General features: G+C 34.9%; 1 protein-coding gene across 1 annotated transcript in view; it reads right to left on the reverse strand.

Annotated features, from left to right (window-relative positions):
* EML5 (EMAP like 5) overlaps nt 1-19273 on the reverse strand; it is a 123826-nt gene that overhangs the window by 96707 nt on the left and 7846 nt on the right. The window contains exon 2 of the mRNA XM_039883980.1: nt 7878-8037. Within this exon, the coding sequence (XP_039739914.1) occupies nt 7878-8037 (160 nt within the window). The remainder of the gene's footprint in view (nt 1-7877; nt 8038-19273) is intronic.

Here is a 19273-nt window from a genome sequence, read left to right on the forward strand (position 1 = left end):
AGGATGAATTGGGGCAGTTATTTAGACTTTCTTTACCTTAGTTTCCTCACCTGTTAAATGAGGATAATAAAAGTACTTCACAGGGTTAATATGAGAATTAACATACATACATATAAACAGGAGTTAGAAGAGTGCCTGGCATGTAGTTAATGTTGTATAACTGACTGCCGCCATCATCATCATCATCATCATCATCATCAATCATCATCATCATCATCATCATCATTTATCATAACCATAATTAGCTTTAAGAACCCAATGCCCTCTCCCCGTCCCAATGAGAAATGTCATCTAGTACCCAGTCAGAAATAGTTTCATGCAGAGTAGAATTACTATTTAAACCCTCAAATGGGTAGAATGAATGGTTCACGTAAAAAGATAGAGAATATAGTTTCTAATGGCTCTCCAACAAGTCACACCAGGAGAAGGCCCAGGGAAAAAAGATGAGATGATGTGCTCCTCCTGAAAGTCTTTAATATTTGGGAACTAGAGAGTATCAGCAAATATCTGGCTAAAACAAAGATACCTTGCTACAGAAAACTGTAGAGATTAAAATTTCACAAGTATAAAATGAGTAATCACCAGGGGGGCTCTGTCCTTTCTACCAATGCCTCTTCTCTCTGGCTCAGCTCATCATGCACGCATAGCAAACCACAATTGGCTAAAAGCTTTAAAACTCCATATAGCTCAATAGAGCCTCAAAGCATCCAACTCTGCATTAACAAAACAGATCTTGGAGCACTTCCTCTGTAGCCCTGATAAACTTATCATGGCCAAAATCAGCCTCCTTAAGCAAAGGCGAAGCAACAGCAGAGAGGAAAAAGTAGAAAGAACCAAGTAAACACTACCTCCTCTCCTAGCTTTTTTGTTTTTACTTTCTTGTTTGTTCTCACATTTAGCACTGCCTACATAGGTGAGGAAGAGAATAAAGTTTTCTAGAAACAGTACTGCTTGAACAGTATCTTGGAAGACAGAGTAAGAGATAGTCAGGTAAAAAAAAGTAAGAGAAAGTGCATTTCAGACCAAAGGACACCAAGATTGGACATATCATAGTGCTTTCAGGAAAGAGCCACTAAACCAGTGTGGCTGAGGGGAGGAGTGCCAACTGGGAAGTGGCAGGGGACAAGGCTGCAGAGGAAGGCCAGAATCCAGGAGAAAGAGCTCCCTTTTTAAGTAGAGTTGTAATAATGAGAGAATCTGGCTTAAAATGTGTAATATATGGTGTATTTATCTGACTTTCAAGGAGGGTATTTGGAGTTAAGAAGCCGAGACCACTGTTAACTTAAATGGGAGTTAAACTCATGGATCTAAATAATCACGTAGAGAATAAGTAAAGTGAAAAGAAGGCTTACAAACTCCTAAAGAACACTGACATTTAAGAAGCAGACAGATGGAAAGGCTCCTTCAAAGATAACTAAAGAATAACAGAGAGGGGAAAAAGAATACCAGATAAAGAAGCCCCTGTCTAGCTTCCCAAATCCCTCCTTGATCCTATTCCCAAACAAAATCTTGGTTGTGTCTATTAATTGAAGTATTTATTAAAAAGTTCTAGCACACTAAATAGGTATTCTAATAGACACAACTAGATTCGGCCCATGAGTTCCTGTAATTACAAAACATATTCAAATAATGAACAATTAAACTTAAAAGATTCCAGTATGAGGGGTTCTTATGATTTCAGTGGTCATTATAAAAGGATTAATTGTTACAATGTTACAAAGTAAAAATCACAAATTTTGCAAAAGATCCAGGACTTAATGTAGTAAATATTGGTCAAATCATACATAAAGCTATTAGAAGTTAAGATCTGGAAGAGCAATAGAAGAAAATTAAAAAATAATGCAATAGGCACTTGAGATATGTCTAGGTATCAAGAGATTACCAAAAGGCCCTTGAGAAAAATCAATGAACGCCTCTAATATTTTTGTAAAAATGACCCTCTTCAAAAATCATGTGCCAAAAGTCAAAGGTAAACCTAAAGCATTTTATTTTGTACCAGTATAAAATAAATTAGGTTAAAAATATTAACACTTTATTTTCAGTTCATTCTATAAATCAGCAGTTGTAACTATAACAGATGTGTCAAAGATGAGAAATGTGCTTTTATAAATTAGTCTTATATTTTCAAGATAAGTTACCAGTCAAATTTCCCTTCCTCCTATTCCTCTCCTTTTTACTATGAAACATTAGGCCCTGTCTGATGTGGATTTATATAAATAGCTTTTATAGGCCCTAATTATTCTCAAGAAGGCAGACTTCCAGTATTAACATGGATATTCAACCCATTTAGAAGAAACCCTCTGGGAAAAGAATATTCAGCATTACTACTAACAGAAATTCATTCATTGGATAAATTTAATTGATCACTTATAGTTTCAATTCTAGTAGAAAATGCAAAAATTATATAGAATTTCCTAGTTGGTATCTCATAGTCATGATATTAGTGGACAGATATGTTCTAAAATATATTTTTTAACTAAAGCATTTTCTCATGAACATAATTTCAAAGATACTCTTCTTAGTCTTTAATTACAAGCTTTGACTGATGAATTCCTCTTGAAATAGAACCACCTCCTAAGTTCCATGTTTGGGAGTCAGTAGAGCACTGCGATTAAAAACATGAGCTTTGAAATGTGACTGACCTGGGTTTTCACTCTGGCTCCATTCACTAGCTGTGTAACCTGGGGCAAGTTATTCAACCTCTCTAAGTCTCAGTTTCTTTATCTGTAAAATAGAGATAATAATAGTATCTATTTCACAGGGTTGTGAGGATTAAATGAAATTAGGCTTAGCACAATACCTGACACTTATTATGTGCTCAATAACTTTTAACTATTATGTTTTTTATAAGCTTAAATTTTTAAGTAACATGTTCTCATGAAGATATGTAATAATAAAATATATGCACCCAAGATTTTTCTTATAAGTTGCTTAAAATAAGTAAAATTAAAGGCTTTCAACTTAAAATAAAAGCTAGGGGCATGTTTTCTCTCTTCATATATTAGAGAAATTCCTAAGCAATGCAATACAGTAATTTACAAAAGGCAATTTTAAAATTAAGAAGAAAAAATCTATATTTAAAGTATACGGATGCTTATTAAAACAACTTGGATTTCATAACACCTTTGGTAAATGATTTTTCAAAATTTTATAGATTTGTTTTGCAAAATATAATCTTCTGCGAAGAAAGTAAAGAGTATTATTCTCTTTTAAAATAGAAAATAAAATTCTGATATAAGACATTAAGTGACTTGAAGAATAATAGCAAAAATGGAACATAAATTAAGGTTCTGTAATTGTCAATCACTGCTACACAGTGATAATAAACCTAGAAGCACATTTTACCTCAAATGAGAGGTTCCAGTTAAGTCTTTATAGATTCCTTACCAGACTCTTATCAGAAAGTCGTATGTATCTATGCTACTCAAAGAAGCTATTCTTCAGTTACAAATAAAACATTTATTGGCTATCATTTTCAAGAGATGAGAACAAGATGTAATCTGTTCCTGTTAAATCTAAATGTATGAAATTTTATAAATTGAAAAGCAAATAATTTTTTTTCAGAAAGTTAAATTGATTTTTTAAAGTCTAATTTTAACAAAACTTTTAAAGACTATAAGTTAATCACACCTGCAAAATCCAACTTTTTTTTTTCAACACTTCTTAAATATGTTTTAGGTATAATAAGTTCCATAAAAGTACCATAAAAAAGCTCTTGGCTTGTTTAATTTTTAAAAAAATCATTGACTAGAAGCAAATAATAATTTTGGAACTGATTAGTAAGTGGAATATTACATCCTTTGTTTTGAACTTTGGTTTTGTATAAAAATAGCTCATATTATAGGCACCACCTCATTATTTTCAATTAAAAATTAATTGTAATAGAAAGCTTTAAAATAGCTAAAAATTAAGTGTATACAGATCTACTTAGAGAAACTTAATTTTCACAAGATGTCTTCCATCTGTCCTATCAACATATATGACCTGGAGGAGACTTCCAGTCAGGATGGAGGAGTAGGTAAACACTGTGCTTGCTTCCTCTTACAACCACATCAAAATTACAACTAAACTACAGAATAACCATCACTGGGAGTCGCCTGAGGTCTAGCCGAAAAGAAGTCCTACAACTGGGGACATACAGAAGAGGCCACCTCGAGACTGGTAGGAGGGGTAAAGATTCAAAACAGGCTGGCTTTACAATAGCATGTGGCGACTGAGAGTCAAGAGAATTATCTTGGCTGCAGAGGACCCCGCAGAGAGCAAGGGGTACCAGCCGGGCTCCATAGACCAGGGTTTCAGTGCCAGAACGGGATGTCCCTACAGCCTCTGGCTGTGAAAACCAGTGGAGACTGTGACTGAGGCAGAAGGCTGTGAAAGTCTCAATGTTCCTCTTAGAGGATCCACGCACAGACTTACTCACTGATGGACTCACTCACTCTGAGCTCCAGTGCTGGGGCGGCAGCTCAAAAAGCACCAGGGACATATGAGGAGAAAGTGAATTGTCTGGCTTCAGGGCAAGGGCTGGTGGGGCGGCTTTCTCCCAGACAGAAGTGCTGGCAGAATCCACTGTTCCTTTCTTTGTTGAGCCCTGCTCTCTCTTGCATGAAGATGCAGGCAGCCACTCTATCTGAGTCTCCATCAACCTGGATAACACAGGTTGCCCTACCCAGGTGACTCCCTGAGACCCTGCCTCTCCTAAGTTATAGGCCCACCAAAGCTACCTCTAATGGCTTTTCCATACAAATGGCCTGTCTTGGCTCATGCTGTAGGCTTTCCTAAAATTTCTCAAAGATTCACAAAACCCAAACAAGGAGCACCTGGCCTCAGCATGCCCCATATCTCTTACTTAGCAGCCCCACGCCTGACACTAGCAACAGCTGGTCTCAGTTCCTAACTTGACCTCTTGAGGCACCTTTAAGTCCTACGTGGGTGGCAGCCATCTGCAAATTGCTTGCTGACTCTTGCCAGGTGGCCCTGGACAGTGTGCAGGCTGTGGCTGAACGTGGCCTATAGCAGGGCCTTTCCCAGAAGGCTCTGGGGCCGACATGCCCAATGGCTGGCTTTGACCTAACCTGGAGCACCACCTGGGGCTGCATCTGAGGATGACGCACCCAAAGGGCAAACTGGGCAGGCACCAGAGCCCTGCTAATGTGAACCCTGCTCTTTAGGGTCAGCCCCTCAACCATCCAGACTTCATAACCAATCAGCCTGAGGATCAATTCTTTCCATTGATGTGCAAACAGCAAATAAGTCATTTCTAACAGGTAGGCACACACAACCTATACAAGCACCTGGCTCAGGTGATTAGGGAAGACTGTGCCACTGCGCCCCAAAGGACACCTCCTTACATAAGGCTACTCTACTAAAACTGGGAGACTTAGGAGCCCTATCTAATACATAGAAAGAACCAAAAGGAGGCAGTCAAAATGGGGAGACAAAGAAACATGTCCTAAATAACAACGAAACCCCAGAAAAAGAATGAAACGAAATGGAGACAAGCAATCTACCAGATGCAGAGTTTAAAACACTGGTTATAAGGATGCTCAATGACCTTAGAGAAAGAGTATATGAACTCAGTGAGAACTTTAACAAAGAGATAGAAAGCATAAAAAATGAAGATAGAAAACATAAGGACCAGTCAGAAACGAAGAATACAGTAACTAAAATGAAAATACAGGGAATCAACAATAGACCAGATGAAGAGGAGGATTGAATCAACAATTTAGAAGACAATATCAAGCATACCAACATTCACCTCACAGGGGTACCAGAGGAGAAGAGAACAAGGAATTGAAAACCTATTTGAAGAAATAATGATGGAAAACTTTCCTAACCTAGTGAAGGAAGTAGACATACAACCACAGGAAGATCAGACAGTCCCAAATAAGATGAACCCAAACAGGCCCAAACCAAGAAACATCGAAACTAAAATGCCAAAGGTTAAAGACAAAGAGAGAATCTTAAAAGCAGCAAAAGAAAAGCAATTAGTTACCTACGGAGCTCCCACAGGACTGTCAGATCATTTCTCAACAGAAACTTTGTAAGCCAGAGGGATTGGCATGAATTATTCAAAATGATGAAAAGCAGGACCTACAACCAAGATAACTCTACCCAGCAAAGCTATCATTCAGAATTGAAGGACAGATAAAGAGCTTCCCAGACAAGAAAAAGCTAAAAGAGTTCATCACCAACAAACCAGTATTACAAGAAATGTTAAAGGGTCTTCTTTAAGAATTTTTAAAAAAGATAAAAAATATGAATAATATAATGGCAATAACTACATATGTATCAACAATTACTTTAAATGTAAATGGACTAAATGCTCCAATCGAAAGACAGAGTGGATAAATGGGTGAGAAAACAAGACCTTACAAATGCTGCCTACAAGAAACTCACTTCAGAATGAAAGACACACACAGACTGAAAGGGAAGGGAAAAGATATTCCATAAAAATGGAAACCAAAAAAGCTGGGGCAGCAATACTAAGACCAGACAAAACAGACTTTAAAACAAAGGCTATAATGAAACAAAGAATCACCCAGTAATCCCACTTCTGTGTATCCAAAGAAACCCAAAACATTACTTCAAAAGGACACGGGAATCCATATGTTTGCTGCAGCATTATTTACGACAGCCAAGACATGGAGGTAAAATGGGTGTCCATCAATAGATGAATGGGTAAAGAAGAGGTGGTATATATATACAATAAACATTAGCCATTAAAAATTTTTTTAAAAAAAGAAGAAATCTTGCCATCTGCAACAACATGGATGGACCTAGAGGATATTGTGATGAGCAGAGTAAGTCCAATAGAGGAAGACAAACACCATGTGATTTCACTTACATGTGGAATTTAAAGAGCAAAATAAACAAACAAAACAGAAACAAACTCATAGATAAAGAGAACATTTTGAGGATTGCCAGGTGGGAGGGGTTTGGGAAGTGGGTGAAAAATGGGAAGGAATTAAATATACAGTGATAGTTACAAAATAGTTATAGCATAAAGAATATAGTCAATAATATTTTTGTCAGATGGGTACTAGATTTATTGGGGTGATCACTTCGAAGTTATATAAATCTCTAATCACTATGTTGTACACCCACAACTAATATAATATTGTATCCCAACTACAATTGAAAATTTTTAAAATTTTAAAAAAACCTTTCACTGGGATTCTAATTGGAAATAAATTAAATTTGCATATTAATCTTGGGAGACCATTTTAAAAAATACTTTGAGATTCACAACCAAGAAAAAAAATATATACACAACCTGGAAAACAGTTATATGTAAAATTTTCTAGAACATTCAGGTATAATTCCACTGAATCGGAATCTTGTTTTCTTTCATAGTAATATTTAATCCAATCAAAAAATTCTTGATAATAAAATAAAAACTCCTTATTCTTATTTTTCTTATACACATCAACCACCCACCCCACCTACCCACCACCTCCACCCCTGAACAAGTACTTTTTATCAATTGCTTTACAACTTAATATTTACAGATTTATAATCATTTTTTTTTAGCTCCCTTGTTATGTTAATGCTGCTGGCTAGAGAACCATACTTTGGGTAGCAAGGCGTTTGAGAATCTGGTTTCAAATTCTCTCTCTTTTGTTTAATTTGTTCTAGGTCCTAGCATACATGCATTCCTAAAATTTACCCTCATTCTTGTGTGTACTCAATCTCTGTCTTATACACATATTTGCACACACATAATTGTGGTAGCTAAACTGTTTTCTTGTGCAATCAAATCTTATCTGGACCTCATCAATCTATATATATAGATAAGGACCACAGTAAGAATAATTCATTTCTTATAGTACAAATTTTTAAAACACAATTTAGAAAAAGAGAAAAAATACATTACATACCTGTCCCTCTAAATCAAATGCTAAGCAAGCTATACCATGTGTATGAACATCCTTCAGAACTGATATGGTCTGCACGGTGTATGAATCCCAAACACAGATATAAGGCTCTTTCCCAACTTGTCCTGTTGCTACCAATACTCGTTCAGGATGCAATGCAAGGCTGCAAAACAACAAACAAATAGACTTAAAATTGCTCATAGAGCTTTTATAGGTAGTATTTTGTGTATATAGCATTTATATATACCAACGTGGAAAATAAACTTTAATCATCTATTTAAAGTAATTTGAATTTAAAACAACTTCTTTAAAAAGCAATGCTAAGATTTACTACTGCAATAGTATATGTGATAAACAGTTAACAATGGACTTCGTAAGCCCTGTAATATGATATAGTGTGTGTAAACTTCTCCAAAAACCAGAAAGAATTCGCACAAGGGATCAGCTGAACTAAAGCAAGACATTAGCAGCAACCCTGCCACATGCTATTTTCTCATTTGGTACTCATCCATTTTTAAGTCCTCTCTTCCATTTTACTCTTTTATTGGATAAAGTTTGACCAAATCTTAGTGTCTGAAAATAGCATTTAGTAGCACTCCTACGATAGCATCAATATTGTTACAAATCACATTTTAAAAAACAGAAAAATCACCCATAATTCACAGAAAGTAATTTATGAGTCTTTAAAAAAGAAAACAAAGACCTAACAGTTGATAATGTACATTAGTAAAAGGCAAGGAATGAATATAAATTTATGTACATTTAGTAAAAGGCAAGGAATGAATATAAATTTCTCCTTGATAAATTTTCTACAAGTAGATTTAGATGATCAAATTCACCTTTGGGAGGAAAAGAAAATCACTCCTGGCATCAGGGGTAGGATGAACTGGAAGAGGAAAAGTGAGGAGGGTATTAAAATAGAATCAACTGTTTGGATATAGGGAGTAAGGGAAAGGAAGGGACCTAAAATGACTCTTGGGTTACTAGTTTGGATACATGAATGGCTTGGGGCAGTATTCATCAAGCCTGGGGATACTAAATGAGTAACTCGTTATAGGGAAGATAAGTGAGAATGAAAGGTTGGGTCAATATATTAAAATCAACGAATGTAACATATCATATTAATAAAGGACAACAAAATCCCACACATGTTCATCTCAACAGATGCAGAAAAGCATTTGACAAAAATCCAACCCCTTTCATGATAAAAATACACAACAAACTAGGAATTGAGAAGAACTTTCTCAACCCAATAAAGGGCATCTGTGAAACCCACAGCCAACATCACATTTAACAGTGAAAGCCCAAAAGTTCTCCCTCTAAGTACAGGAAGAGGAGCTGACAGAAATGTCAGCTCTTGCCATTTCCATTCAACATTGTACTGGATATTCTAGCCAGAACAATTAGGCAAGAAAAAAGAAATGGAAGGGAGAAGTAATTCTATCTCTGCTTGCAGACGACTTGGTATTACATATAGACAATCCTAAAGAATCTACAAACAACAAAATAAAGCCCGTGTAGAGCTAATAAATGAGTTAATCAAGTTGAAGGGTACAAGATCAATATAAAATATCAACTGTATTTCTACATACTATCAATAATAAATCTGAAAAATAAATCAACAAATTTCACTTATAATAGCATCAAAAAGAATAGAACACTTAGCAATAAATTTAACAAAAAAAAGTACAAGACTTTTACACTGAAAACTACAAAACACTATTAAAGAAATTTTAAAAGAGCTAAATAAACGGGAAGACATCTTGTGTCCTAGGTTTGAAATACTAAGATGGTATTACTTCCTAAATTGATCTACAGATTCAGCACAATTCCTGTCAAAATACTAGTTGCTTTTCTTAAAGAAACTGACAAGCTGGTTCTAAAATTCAGAATAGCCAAAATAATGGTTAGACTCACACTTTCCAAATTCGAACTTACTACAAAACTACAGAAATCATGTCAGTATGGTTCTGGCATAAGGACAGACAGGCAGATCAACGGAACAGAATTGAGAGTCCAGAAACTGATATATTTATGGTCAACTGACTTTCAACAAGGATGGTTCCAAGACAATTCAAGGGGAGAAGAATGGTCTTTACAATACATCCATGTAAAAGGATGAATCTAGACCCATACCTCAAACCACATATAAAAATCTACTCAAAATGTAAGACTTATAATTATAAAACTCTTAGAAGAAAACACAGGCATAAATCTTAGAAACCTTGGATTGAACAATGGTTTCCTTAGATATGACATCAAAGCTGAAGTGATAAAAGAAAAAAGTGGATAAAATGGACTTCATCAAGATTAAAAACTTTTGTGTTTCAATGAACATCAAGAACATAAAAACGGCTCACAGAATGGGAGAAAATATTTGTAGATAACATATCTTATAAGAAACTTGTATCCAGGAGACATAAAGGGCTCTTTCAACTTAATAGTAAAACCACAAATAACCTAAATTTTTAAATGGACAAAGAATTTGAATAAACATCTCTCCAAGGAAGATATACAAAAGGCACATGAAAAGATGTTCAACATTTTTAGTCAACAGAGAAATACAAATTAAAATTACAATGATATACAACTTCTATGATTAAAAAGATAGTATCCTATGTTATATATGTATTTTATATTATTCTATCAAGTATGGGCAAGGATGTAGAAAAATCATAACCCTCATATATTGCTTATGGGATTGCAAAATGATGCAACCACCTTGGAAAACAGTTTAGCAGTTCCTCTAAAAGTTAAATAGAGTTACCATATGATCTAGGAATTCTACTCCTAAATTTCCAAGAGAAATGAAAACGCATCCGCACAAAACTTGTACACAAATGTTCTTAGCAGCATTCTGTGTAATACCCAAAACGTGGAAACAACCCAAATGTTCCTCAGCTGAAGAGTGAATAAAACATGGTATATCCATGCAAAGGAATATTATTCGGCAATAAAAAGGAGTGAAATACTGATACATGCTATGGCGTGGATGAACCTGGAAAGCATTACAATAAATAAAAGAAGACAGATATAAAGGCCACACAGTAAATCTATTTTTATGAAATGTCCAGAAAAAACAATTCCATAAAAATAGAAAGTCGATTAGTGGTTGTCAGGAGCTAGAGGGAGAGGAAAGTGGAAAAGGACTGGAGTTTTTGGGGGTAATGAAAATGTTCTGGAAGTAGATCATGGTGATGGTTGCACATCTTTGTGACTTTGCTAACTACACATCACTGAATTGTGCACATAAGTGTGAATTTTATATTATGTGAAATATATCTCAATAATTAAAAATTTTTAAAAACAATGGCATTACATGTTGTATATATTTTGGAGTTTAAGAATTTATGCAAGAAAACATAACCTTTAAAGTCAGACAGACCTAGGTTCAAAACTTTGGCTTTGCTCTTCACTGGCTTCTGGGTAAATCATCTCAGTCTTATTTTCTCATCTATATAAAGGGATATATTTAACTGTAAGTAATGTGAGGGCAATTTCCCCAAACTTGGAAACTGGGGAGGAAAAACATGAAGGTCCTCATAATTTAACTATGAAATCTACATGAAATAGATCAGGGCTATTCAGTCACATTACAGAAAGATAGGACAGGTGCATGTTTAGATTTATGCGAAATCTAAATAAAGTTTTCCAAATTCGTTGTCTCATGTTATTCTCCCACAATGTATGAAAGTTCCAGTTGCTGCACAAATATTTGTTTTTGGTCTCTGGATTTCCCTGATGGACAATGATATTGTTTCTTATAATCTATCTTTCAAATTGAGTACTGTGAAGTCCTCCAACCTCATTCCTTTTCAAAATTTTTTTGGCTGTTCTAATTACTTTATGTTCCCTACAAAGTTTAGAATCTGCTTGTATATACTAAATATCCTGTGGGGACTGGCACTGTATGAAATCTATAGATCAATTTGAAGAGAATTGACATCTTAACTATTTTGAGTCTTCCAATCAATGAAACATGATGTACCTCTCCATTTTTAGGTCTTCTTTGCTTTTTTTCAGCTTCATTTTAGTTTTTAGTATACAGATCCTGCATAGATTTTTTTAAATCTGTATTTTTTTGTGTGTTCTTGTGAATGGTACTGTTTAAATTTCAGTTCCCACTTGTTCACTGCTGGCATGTAGAAATACAGCTGATTGATGTATGTTGACCTTGTATCCTGTAACCTGTTAAATTCAGTTATTAGTTTTGGAAGTTAGAGAGTGTAGTTGAGTGTGTGTGTGTGTGTGTGTGTGTTTTACAGATTTGAAATTTTCTATGTAGGCAATCATATTATCTAGGAATAGAGACAATTTATTTTTTTTCTCTAAGCTTTTTATTTCTATTTCTTGCCTTATTGCATTGGCTAGAACTTCCAGTACAATGTTGAATCAGGAATGGTAAGAAGGAACATACTTGTCTTTTTTCAAGTCTTAGAAGGAAAACGTTCAGTCTCTCACCATTAAGCATGATGTTAGCTGTAGGTTTTTTTATAGATGCTTTTATAGTTAAGAGGGTAACCTTCTATTCTTAGTTTGCTAAACATTTTTAAAAACATGAACAGATATTGAATATTGTCAAATTCTTTTCCTGTATTTATTGAGATGATCATATAGTTTTCCTTCTTTAGTCTGTTAATGTAGAGATTACACTGATTTATTTTCTAACGTTGAATTGGCCTTGTATTCCTGAAATAAACTCCACATGGTCATGAAGTATTCTATTGAAAGATTTTATCTACTTATTAGCTTGCTTGGTTGAGAATTTTTACATTTAAGAGGGACAGTGGTCTGTAACTTCTTTTTCTAATGTCTTTGTCTGGATTTTATATTAGAGTAATGCCAGCCTCATAAAATAAGTTACAAAGTATTCCCTCCTCTTTTCTGTTCTGTAAGAGATTGGTGAAACACTATTATTTATTCTTAAAATGTCTGGCAGAATTACCAATAAAGCCATCTTTACCTGGAGTTTTCTGTTTTAGAAAGTTTTAAACTACAAATCCAATTACTTTGATAGAGGGTTACTGGTGTAATCTATTTCTTTTTTGTAAATTTTGAGTTCATATCTTTCAAGGGAATCATCTATTTCATCTAAGTCACCAAATAGATATGCATAGAGTTGTTCACAGTATTGCTTTATTATCCTCTTATTGTCTTTGAGTCTACAATGAGAGCCTGATGAATACTGGTAATTTCTATCTTTTCCTTTTTGTTCTTGGTCAGTCTAGTCAGAAATTTATCAATTTAATCAATCTTTTCAGAGATCTAGCTTTTGGCTTGATTTCTTCCTACTGTTTTGCTGTTTTCACGAATTTCTGCTCTTTATTATTTTTCTTGTTTGCTTTTGGGATTAGTTGGATCTTTTTCTGGTTCTTAAGGCAGAATCTTAGATTACTGATCTGAGGTCTCTTTTCTTTTCAAATATATGCATTTATGATTATGACTTTCCCTTGGAATAATTCTTTAATTGAATCTCACAAATTTTGATGTGTTGTATTTTCATCTTCTTCCAGGTCAAAATATTTTCCGATTTCTCTTTGGTTCACTTTGAGTTAATGATTTTCATTTTGATTTCATTATGCTCAGAGAACATATTTTACATGATTTTAATTCTTTTAAATTTGTTGAGGTTTGTCTTATAGGATATGTCCTATATTTGTAAATGTTCCAATGGGCAATTGAAAAGTATGTGTATTCTGTTACTGACTCATGTTGCTTGCTATGTGCCATGAGTAATAGCCCTTTCTCTCTGACCCAAGAATCTCGTGTCTTTGCCAACATCCAAGAAACAGTAAAAGTCTAACATAGTTTGCAAAAAGGATAAAAATACATCCCAGACTCTACTGGTTTTCTATTCTACTGTGACAAAGTAATATAAACTTAGCATCTTAATGCAACACAAATTTATTATCTCGCAGTTTTGCAGGGCAGGAATCTAGCTACAGCGTGGCTCAGCTGGGTCCTTTGCTTAGAGTCTCGCGAGGCCAAAATCCAAGTGTCAACACAGTTTCATCCTTTCTGGAGTCTCTGAGGAGGAATCAGCTTCCAAATTCATTCAGAATGTTAGCTGAATTCAGTTCCCTGTGGTAAAAAGACTGAGGCCTTTGTTTTCCTGCTGGCTGTCACCTGGGAACTTCTCATCTCCCTAAGGCCACCTGCATTTTTCCTCACGTCGCCACCTCCATCTTCAAACCAGAGTCAGCACATTGAGTCCTTCTCAAGCTTTGGATCTTTCTGATTTCAGCTGCATCTCTTTTGACTCCAGCTGGAGAAAGTTGTTTTTAAGGGCTCACCTGACTAGATTGGCCCATCTGGATAATCCAGGATACTCTTTTAATAAAAGTTTTAAGGTTCATGCTTTAATTACATCTTCAAGTTACTTTTGTCTGGTAACAACATATTCAAAAATTCCAGGGTAGTGGAGATCTCTGGTTGGGGGGCAATCTGGCTACCATTCAGACTCAGATACTGAGATTTTAGGGAATTCTTATTTCCATTTTTGTAATTTTCAAGTCTAAATATGCAATGTTTCTACATCTTTTGTTTCTTTGCTGAGAACTTCTAATATTTGTTTCAAGAGCATTCCCCTTTACTTCATGGCATACAGTTATAACAACTGCTCTAAATCCTCTAATAAAGCTAACACCTAGATCACTTGGAGATGACAAATTGTCTTTTCTAAATTGTTAAAACTTTCCTAATTCCTTGTATAATAATTTTGAATTTTATCCTGGACATTTTGAATATTGTGTTATTAATTCTGTGTCCTCTTAAAATCCTCTAGAGAATGTTCTTTTTTTGTTGTTTGTTTCAGCAGGTAAATAATCCAGTTAGGGCACATGTCTCAACTTTCTTTCTATGGTTCTCATGATAGTTTTTAAAGCCCTTGCAGTACTAACACATGCACACATCCCAGAGGCCAATCTGAAATGTGGATGATTGCAGTTCAGTTCTCAAAGCTTCATGTTTCTAGTCAGTTTCAACCACGTACAGCAGAGGAGTGAGTCTGGGACATCAAGGGTAGCTTTATGAGATCCTGTTCTGAAGCTCCTTGCTCTCCATAAATTCCCCGCCCCCATTCTCCATCTCCCAGGGGCCCCTCATCATTGAGTGTGACTATGAAGGCCACAGTATGAGCCTCTGCACACTGTCATGCACCTCTGGCAATTAGGTCTACCTCAGGACAGAAAGAATTTCGCCTATTTTTTAAATGATTAGTTACCATGATTGCATTGTAAGAGTTCTTGATATATACTAGGTTCAATTCTTTTCTTAAATATATGTTTTGTAAATATGTTTCCAAGTTCAAGAACTATCTTTTCATTTTATTAATGGTATCTCTTAAAGAGCAAAAGATTTTAATTTTTAAAAGAAACTTTTTATTTTGGACTAATTTTAGGCTCACAAAAAAAGTTGCAAAAGTAGTATAAATAGTTCTTATATCCTCATCCCATTTCCATAATGTAAACATTTCACATAACCATGGTACAATGATCAGGAAGATAAAATAAACATTAATACAATACCATAAACTAAAATACAGACCTTATTAAAATTCACCAATTTTTCTACTAATCTCTTTTTCCTGTTCCACGAGCCTATCAAGGATCCCAGGCTGCATTTAGTTATTGCCCATTAGCTACTTCCCGGCCCTGTAACAGTTCATTAGACTTTCCTTGTCTTTTATAACCTTACACTTTTGAAAAGTACTAATCACTTATTTTGTACAATGTCTCTCAATTGGAATTTGATGTTTTCTCATGACTGGAGTGAGGTTATATATTTTTTAGCAAGTATACCATAACAATATTTGTTCTTAGTGTATCATATCAAGTGTTCAGAATGTAAATATATATTATTATTGATGTTTACCCCAATTCCTTGGATAAGTTGGTGCCCGTCAGGTTTCTCTGCTGTAAAGTTATAAGTATTTTAGGGAAGGTGCTTTGAGACTATGCAAATTCTGTTCCTCCTCAAACTTTCATCCACTAATTTTAGCATTAATTTGTGGCCCTTGTCTGAAACAGTTACTACTGTAGTATTCACCTAATGAGATCCTCTGATTTCACACTTTTCTTCTACATTTATTAGAATTCTATTATAAGGAAAACTATCTTTCTCATTTATCTATTCATTTATTTATAATTTAAGCTAGTGTTAGTTTATATCGGCTTAAATGGGTATTTTATTCCAAGGGTCAACAAACTTTTTCTGTACAGAGACATATAGTAAATATTTCAGGCTTTGTGGGCCATACAATCTCTGCCATGACTAGTCAACTCAACTCTACTGTTTTAATGCCAAACAGCCATAGATAATAGTTAAATCACACATTCTCAGTGGGAGCAATATCACCTCTGAGGGATTAAAACTGGTTCTTGTGTGTGTGTGGGGGGGTGTCTTATTTTTACACATAAAGCACATATATGCATACAGTACATAAACTGATATACAGTATACCTGTGGTATTAAAATTTTGTAGTGGGTTAGAGCAATTAGGAAAAAAATTACTAAAAGGTTCCCTTAGGGGGACTATAGTGAAAAAAAAAAATGCAAGACAAATAGTCGCATCTGTTTTCCAGTAAAACTTTATTTACGAAAATTGGTGGCAGGCCACTTTTGACCCACAATCTTGCTTGATAACTCCTGTTTTTATTCTATGGGTTAAAATTCAATGCTATCCTTATTTTGTGGCTCAAATTATTCCGTTTTTCAGTCTTTAGGAGATCCTGGCTCCCTATTCTTTCAACAAGCCACCATCTCTTTGCACTTACTTACTTTGTTATATCACAAAATATTCCAGGCTCATCTAGCATTTTTCCTGCTCCAGCTCTGTAATCAACTACTTCACCAGGAAACCCCAGTTCCTTTTATTGCAAAATGGTGTTTAGAGAACAAGATCTGAGCAGAAGATGTGCTCATTGTTACTGCCTCTAGGTCGTCTCTGTAGACAGTTGTAGGGAATACATGCATGTATACACGTCTGTTTTTTGTATCTATCTGCACACATTGATATCTATGATTCTAATCCAAAACCACATGGTTCATTTAAAACGTCTTCCTTTCCTTATTTATAGCTTCTTCCTCCAAGAGTGAGAAATGAAGCTTATAATCTAAACTATTTACTTAATTTTAGTATTTACAAAGTCATTCAGAATTGCTTGCTCTGTGAGGAACAATTTTACTAACTAAATAATAGCATTGTCTATAGTTCTTTTTGTCTTTATCTTTACAGTATCCAGTCAAGATACCGTTTTGTTTTTTAGGTCAAGTTGCTCCCTGCAAAGCTTAGCACTGGAGGAGAGGGAGACTGTTAAACTGTAGTTGGAATTTGTTTTTCTTTTTAATTAGTTATAGTTTTGGTATTCTCTGTTTAAGTAATAGTGCGGCTAGTATTTTGCACAGAAATTTCATAGTTATAAGACTGCATTATTTGGGGAAGAGCCTTTGGAGGTTACTTACTGCATACCTGCCACAGTCTTCAGTTATCTGGAAGTCTAAAAAGTTTTAATTTTAATGAGGTTTTATTTATAATTTTCTTTTTTATAAGTAATACTTTTTATCTATTTCTACACTTTGTTTATTTCCTATTTCCTATAGAAATTTTATAGTGTAAGTTTTCACATTTACGATATATGACCCAATTTCAGTTAAAGTTTATATTTGATGAGAGATAGCTGAGGTTCATTGTTTCTCCATATGGATATTCAGTTGTTTTTAGCATCATTTGTTGAAAAACCTATCTTTTGAGTATACTTTATACGCTCACAGGAATCACCCAGTAGAAGAATCATAAAAAATACTGATATAGGAGAAAAGGAGAACTTGGGGAGCAAGCAAAAAAAAGGCAAGATGTTGTGCACAAGTGGAGGGATTAATATGCAGTAGGAGCTGGATGTGTTGCTGGTGGGTGGGTGGAATCTGAAAGTTCTCTTCTGATAGCTCCAATTTTCTTAATGAGAAATAAAGCATGAGTGTTTTTCTAGTATTCTTGAAGTCAACTTAATATCTTATATCTTAATATCTTATATTTAAGTTTTACTCCACATCTGCCTAATATAGTGGTCAACATATAGTAGAATTCAACAACATTTACCAAATGATTTGGGAGAAAGATGATAGAAGTAACCATTTCAAACTGTTCTTCTATTCTAAAACAAGGTGATTACTCATCCATACTGTGACACCATCATTTTAAATACAAGAACAGATTTTTTTAAAGTTCTTTTTCCTGTTACTATTCCTGAATAATCGGAATTAATTAGCTAAGAGAACTATCATCAAATGCCACAATTATATACTGTCATTTTAAGCATTTAATCTCTAAAATTATAACTATAAAATAGTAACACATTAAACAAACATAAAGGGGGCTGTCTCCAAGGTAGCGATCTTCATAGATTTTCCTACGACTGTGTTCATCAGTGCTTCTTTACATTTATCCTGACAAATCTCGAATGAGCATTTTTACAATCCTATTAAACACTTAGCTGATAAATTTTGCATTCCTTCCCTCAACCTCCAAACTACTTCATGATCTCCGCTCCCCACTATCAAACTCAGCCTTGTGGCCTGCATTGTACTCAATGAATATAGATGGAATCAGAGGTGATGCTTTGCTCCCGAAAAATTCACAACAGTATTATCTCTAGATGGCAAGATTGTGGGTAAATATTTTTCTACATTTTATACCTTTCAGTTTTCTGTAATAAGTAGGTATTACTAATTGAAAAAAATATAATAACCACCCCATAAGGGGGCCTACCAAGCCTCTCATCCTCCCTATTATATCAACCTCAGACTCCTACAGTCTCTTTATATGGCTGCAAAAACTGCCTTTTGCAAGGACATGTCATCTGATTCTAATATCCATGTTTCTGGTAAAATTTCTTACCTTGTTAGCAGTGCCACCTCGTATAGTATTTATGTGTTAAATACGTCGCCTACGGATTAACTAATAAGTAGAAAAGTTACCCTGCGCCCAAGAAATGATGAGCAGTCTGTGGACGCCATAGTTAGTTATGACTTATGTCGCAAGACTTAAAATTGCTTTCCACTTTCCGCTCCCAGTTGGGAATTATGCCCTGCTCCCGGATCAAGCTTAGCATCTGTATTTATATGGATGCTGAGGTGGTCAGACCTGGTTACATCATCATGTAACTAATTTAAATAGTACCACATCATCACATGACTAATTTAAATAGTACCACAAGCAACAACATATGAAGTAAAAACTGCAAGATTCTTAAGAGTAACTGCCTGTGGCAACCGTCATTACACTCCATAGACTGAAACAAATATGTAATGTGAGCTCCCGCACCAAAGGCAGTGGTGTCTAGTACTGTGTCTCCTGACCAAAAAAGAAAGTTCTTACATGGTGATAAAAAGAGACAGATTCA

Source organism: Pteropus medius, unplaced genomic scaffold, assembly GCF_902729225.1.
Source record: "Pteropus medius unplaced genomic scaffold, Ma_sr-lr_union100, whole genome shotgun sequence".
NCBI lineage: Eukaryota > Metazoa > Chordata > Mammalia > Chiroptera > Pteropodidae > Pteropus > Pteropus medius.